The 6445-nt window shown below is 32.7% G+C and overlaps 1 protein-coding gene across 1 annotated transcript; it reads right to left on the bottom strand.

The window, feature by feature from the left end:
• Nucleotides 1-226: 226 nt before the first annotated feature.
• On the bottom strand, nucleotides 227-2717 carry LOC134281334 (uncharacterized; the record flags this gene model as incomplete). Its single annotated transcript, XM_062763822.1, has 3 exons — nucleotides 227-1531; nucleotides 1638-1685; nucleotides 2590-2717. Coding segments are annotated over 3 exons (1345 nt in total), but the record flags the coding sequence as incomplete, so codon positions are not given.
• Between the last annotated feature and the right edge of the window lie 3728 nt (nucleotides 2718-6445).

The following is a 6445-nucleotide window of genomic DNA, read 5'->3' as shown; positions in this document are numbered from 1 at the left end:
TACACCAGCAAGGTAAATACACTTGATTTTTGACATAACATGTTGAGAATATGATCAAAGATTGCAAAAATTGTATTTTCTAAATTCGAAAACAAACATCGATCATTCATTTTAAATTTTTTTTAAAAAATCACAATAATAATGAATATTACATAAGAGCAGTCATTTGACCATAAATTAAAAATATTGCATCCATGTGAGAAACCTCATGCAGGCTCTAAAAAAGGTGTCACTTCACTTCTTTCGTTACTCCTTTGAGCGATATTGTTTTCCGCTGGTACCTTTCGGAATAACGCATGCCCCCGGGATATTTTCACGTCAAATGTCAGATATATTAACGATATATCAATTATTTACGTATCCTATGAATGACCTTCTAATGTGCATATTTCAGATGTACGTATTTTTTGGGGTATTTCATCTTTACACTTAACCTCAACAGTTGGTTTTGCTACCGATTCAATTTTCTTAAGATATTCAATCCAATGTTCGTTATTAATTTCAAGAACTGGTTCCATTTCTGATGCTTCCTTAGCACCTTTTACAAGTGGTGCCATGAATGTTGTGTTTTTGCGTTTTATCCAGCCAAGCAGGTCTTTCCTCGATGAAAACTTCAGCAATTCCGAGAAATAAAACTTTCCAAAAGTAATGAGTGACATTCTTTTTATGATTCCATGCTGTAATACATAGACTGACGAGTTTTCTTTCACTACGAGTTCTTCTGGTGGTAAAAGCGACTTCAAATCAATATTGTTGAGACCACATGATGCATATATTTCTCTCAGCTTATGATCCGATTTGTTTATATCTATTTTCATGTCATTAACGCTCATATACACCAGTAAAAGAAATTGTTCTTTCTTGTTTGAATCAAGACACATTTTTTCTAAATGTGAGGCTAAATATCGTAGCGGTCGACCAAAGAATACAACAGCATGTTTCTGAAATTCGCTACATTTAAAAAATAGTGTACAGATCTCTGGGAATCCAACATACTGATCTTTAAATCCTGAGACAACCTTTTCGACGGTAGAGGAAGGTGTATCTGGTTTGTAAGCTTCGAAAATTGTGTGAAGGATCTGAATCCGTTCTGAATTTGACATATCCTTCCAATTCAAGCCAAAAGAGTGTAATTCATTTTTTGTAAATGAACAATTGTGCATTTCCTTTGCAATATTTTCCCAAGCCTCGTCAGTTGAAGTTATAATCAGAAATGTTTTTATTTCATTTGTTCTCTGTGTCTGTTTGCACAAGGAGATTAACTTTTTAAGAATATCACTTCTTTCCACATCAGGAATGTCGTCACTTGGAAACGGTTCCTCTACGATGACAGAGTCCTGACAAGTACTAACATCAAAATTCAATATGTCCTCTATAACAACCGGTTCCCTTCCAGTAAAGGACTTATAAACTTGTTTTGCTGTTGCCGATTTCCCCGAACCCCATTTTCCTATGAAACATAGAATTTTCCCATCGTTTTTGAGAAATTCACATGCCTCATGGAAAGTAGATGTTTTGTAGAATGGTGTCCCTAGCAAAAATGATAATTGATAGAATATAATCTTTTGGACATTGTACGGTTTGTCTTCATTAAATTTCATAATTCATATTATACTTTTTCTGTACTTAAATTATACCTCTGGATAATAAAGGAATCTGTTCATCTTTTCCCCTAGGAGTTTCCTCTTAAATTAAAATTGTAGATTATTTTAATCAAACGTTCGTAAATCAAATATGCCTGTTTTGTTCAATGTTTTAACATTAACTCTAGATATTAAATTCCTTTTGTAAAAGAAACATAACTGTTTCATTATAAAAGAAAAATATAAAAAAAAAAGAGGGAAACTTCTTTTCAAAGTCAGTAAAATATTAGAAATACAAATGTAATGGTGGTACAATTAGTAAGAAAAATGTCTCGTAGCATTTACCTTAATGATAGATTGTATTTACTAGTAGGGTCATTACATCGACCATAGACAATGCAAAATTATAACTGCAAATGAGACCATTTTTTTTTCTTTTTTCATTAACTTTTTTGTCAGTAAATTGCCTCGTTTTAGAAATCAATCGTACATAGAGTGTATCGCATCAACTGAGATATGTAAACTCTGTACAGGTGATGATGGTATATTACTGCATAAATAAGGAAAGTTGACGAAAGTTAGTGTCATCATGTTTATCATAAAGGTTTGTTCTTATGTAGCCATTAAAGTCTTTCTTTTTGAAATAAAATTTTCAAATATGAACCATATATGTTTAATTCTGAGAAAAGCTTTATCCTTAACTCTCTGAGATATATCATGACCACCTTTTGAATAGAACTATCTATTGTTTATTGATAATATATCGTCATTATATATAAATGTAGAGTTGAATGGCAAAAGTATAACAGTTTTCTTTTTTGTATAGTATTTTAAATACATTCTGCTTTATATGAACAAAAAGATGAGTCTGCTATTATACAGGTCGCAATTGATATCAATGGACATTGTCACAGATTGAGTACTAGTATATCAAAAACCCTTTTTTCATGTCTTCATCTATAGAAATACTTTACAATTTTTTAATAGTAATCAAATTTGTTCTCACGTGATCTTCTCTTTCTGTAACACACAACAGCTACTACACTGAGGACAAGAAGGAGGACAAGTACTCCAAATGACACGCCTATATATAGCCACGGTAGAGATGAGGGGTCGCCATCATACACAACAGAACTTCATACAAAAAAGTAAACATTTCAAATCATTGTCATTTCATATTCTAAATTTATTATCTTGACATATCTACATACTGAGCGACGAAAATAATTCTCCTAAAATATATTTTTATAAAGCAAGCATTTGAAATACACATTGGTTTTGCAAATATTTCTTTCTTTTCAATTTCGATTCTGTGAAGAATGAATATCATTCGAATGTTTGTGAATTCTCTGGTTCAAAATCATCATTTAGAGTTCAAATTCAATAGCGGATAAAATAATCCTGTCAGCAAATACATTTTTTTAATCATTTTTTTTTTTCAAACTGATTGTAAGGCCATTATTTATCAACAGAGTTGTCCACAATTTTTTCGTTTCTTCCCGATCATAACAAGAAGCACACTGCTTGGATGACTGATACGCAGGGGATGTTCACTCCTCCTGATCCCACCTCTGATGTTTTGGAGATCCGTTTTTGCTTTGTTCCTATTTTTTGCTGTTTAATGAACTTTTGAGCTCGAATACTGTTCGTTTTGTCATTGAAAAAGGTTACAGAAAATTGTTTTCAGCTCACTTCTTGGCTTGCGAACGAATTTTTATGCAAATGAATACGTGACTACCAGAAGCATGGCTTTCCAGAAAGCTTTATATGTGAATCCCTTTGTTTTAAATGATATCAAATATGCATCCCGTTCAGTAGTGTTTGTGTACTGAAAAAAGCGGGGTTCATATTTTAGCTGCTTTGTCGCAGAAAACAATTTGACATTCATGAATAGCGCTATGGAATCATATATTAATTTTGTACAATATATACGTGTAACACAGATGTGTGTAGCGCTAATTCATGATTACGCAAACAATTCAATTTCTATTGGTTGTGCTAAACTTTGAGTACGCCAATTCATGTACACGTAAAGTAATTTACCTGGGTGAAAAATTCATTTTTCAAAACTTCAATAAGGATTTTACGTGGATAGTCTATTAACAGTTACTTGCATTTACGTTTTAAGGTAAATACACAAGCCAGAAAGGTATTGAAGGATTAAAGTACCTGCCTATACATGAAAGTAAAGTTGTCTGCCTTAATAAGTTTTTTTAAAAGTGAAAGACAAAAAAAATGGTAGTAAATCGTGCACCATCGTTTCTGAGACCAGTCTCTCTGACTGTGTTAGTGTACTTGTCTGCTCCACTTATTTTTCCAAAATTTTCTCTAGAGATAAGCAGATTTTGAGCTGATATTTGGTTTATCAGTAGTTCATCATAATGACAGATTAAGTTCGTATTTCCTTCCATTTCGTTCGTTTCTTTGTAGTTTGTTAATCTGTTGTATGCGTTCACGTTTGTGTTGTCAATGTGTGAATGCCTATGTGTGTTTGTGTTTATGTTTACTACGTTTGTCTTACTCGACAAATACTGATGCGACCAGTTCTGTTTACTAGTTTATTGATTACCTTCTAGCTTTCTTGTGAATAAATTATCAACATGAACAATTGGCTCATTCAATCACAGTTTTTATTTGTGGCCCTCTACAGTGGAACGTGATAAATACTCCAGTTTATTTAAAATATATGAATATATATTAATATATCCATTTACTACTCAGTTTCAATGAATTTATGCATCTTTCTTATTTCATTTATGTTAATATAAATATATTATTCTTTATTTCAGATTTTTCTATATAAATAGAGACAAGTGTATGTGGTCACATCTTTTTATCGATTCAGGTTGTATTTACAACCCCAGTTGCTTCATTACAAATTTTTTCAAGTTCATGTGTTGACTAGTAAGTCGACATCTGTGCCCAGGGTTCACATTTCTAGTGATGCCATTAAAGGCAGTGTCATGTTGCTTCGGCTCCCTCATTTAGGCAGCTGTGACCCATTCTGCCAACTTACCATCCCAAACAGTCTTTTGACGTTTCACGGTGTGGAGGTAAACTAACTTAAGTCAGGTTTTTACCAATAATTAAACTTTATATCTCATTCTTTATCATTAATCATTTACTCATTTTCTAATTTTTGATTCGTTGAAATGGAATTTCCGTGATTTTCTTGACTTAAAATGTTTAATGTACTCACTTGCCCTGTAGACAAACTGGATCTGAAAATCAATTAGGATATTCATTAGCATCAGTATATATTAGGCACAGGTTGTAGGAAAGCCAAAGCTTTAGTTAAATACTGCAATTGTTAGAGAAGTTTGTAATTTGTACCTTGATTTCTTTTAATTCAAGTTTATAAAGATAGCTACCTTTCTTTGCATATTCTTGTTTTATGTTCTGGAATATTGGTTTATTATTGACGTTAAGTAAATGAATACCATAGTTTTGTTACTAAAATGATAATATAGTTTTGGTTCGTTTAAATCGCATTGCTTAAAAATATTATGTTCTTATTACGAAGAATGATTGGGTATTTCAAGAAAGGAAGGACGAAATTTCTAAAAAAAAAAAAAAAAAAATTAGCATGTTATTAGGAAAATTATTAAAGTAATTATGAGGAAAAAATAATATCTAGAATCTGTGAACAGACTTTCAAGATCTTAATCTGATGAACGTTGAATAAATTAGGTTATCGAAACGAGTTATCTATTATTATAATACAAAAAACCTTACGAACGTCAGTAAATTCAGAGAATGAAAAGAATAATTAGATTGATTATCTATTCTGATTATCTGATTATGGTTGATTGTATATTGTTTAACGCCCCTCTCGAGGATTTTTCACTCATATGGAGACGTCACCACTTGCCGGTGGAGAGCTGTAAATTTTGTTCTTTGCTCGGCACTTAGGGCCATTTAGCAGAGAGGGATATTTTTCGTGCCAGCACCTACTGCGACACAGGACCTCGGTTTATACGGTCTCATCTAAAGGACCTGTCTCCACGTCCGACAGTAGGATTCGAACCCGCGACATAAGGATTAACTTCTTACTTGGCGACTCTAGAGCAGACGCTCCCACCACTGCGCAACGCGGGCGATAAAAGAATAATTAGAATAATTCAATATAAGAAATAACATGAATTTCTGGATTTTTTTAATGCCTTCCATGTTTTTGAATCTAATCTTTCATTGTCATTTTACTAGAAAAAGTTTTTGAAAGGCATGATTAATTGTAGACCCACTTATTACTTATGTGGTGTAGTAAAAATCTCCCTTTGCCATAATTTTAATTAATAAAAGGTAAGGGCTTTCCATCTTCACGTACATAATGCTTGTGACAAGACCTTTCCTAGGATACCAAGAAATTGACCCTTTGACCGTGACATTTAAAATTTTAACTTTGGCCATTGCTTTTGAACGGCTAAAGCTAGGGCTTGCATACTTCAAAAATGTTATCCTTGTGACAAGACCTTTGTTTAAAATTCAACAACTTTGACCTTGAAAAATTTAACCTTGGCCATAACTTTTGAACAGGTGGCTCTATGGCTAACTTGTTTCACAATTGTATTTTTTCTCACCTTACTTTGGATACTAACATATTCCGTTTGCATTTGAGAAAGTTTTACTTTCTCTATGTTGCCAAACGGGGGCCTCAGGGTTTCACGAACATCTTTTTTACTGGGCTTCAATTCTTCGCAGGGTAAGGGTAGCTAGGTTCCAACTTCTTTCCTAACAAAAATATTATTCATGCACCACACATTATATACCTAGCTGAAGTCACCATATTTAACTTTAAACAAAGAAATGGGATGAGGAGCCTTTTAATGAAGACTTTTCACCGTAAAAAATAATGTTAGGCA

Source organism: Saccostrea cucullata, unplaced genomic scaffold (genome assembly GCF_032062105.1).
Source record: "Saccostrea cucullata isolate Sc308-1 unplaced genomic scaffold, CSIRO_AGI_Scuc_v1 ctg15214, whole genome shotgun sequence".
In the NCBI taxonomy this organism is placed as follows: domain Eukaryota; kingdom Metazoa; phylum Mollusca; class Bivalvia; order Ostreida; family Ostreidae; genus Saccostrea; species Saccostrea cuccullata.
This window is presented reverse-complemented; position numbering and strand designations above follow the sequence as displayed.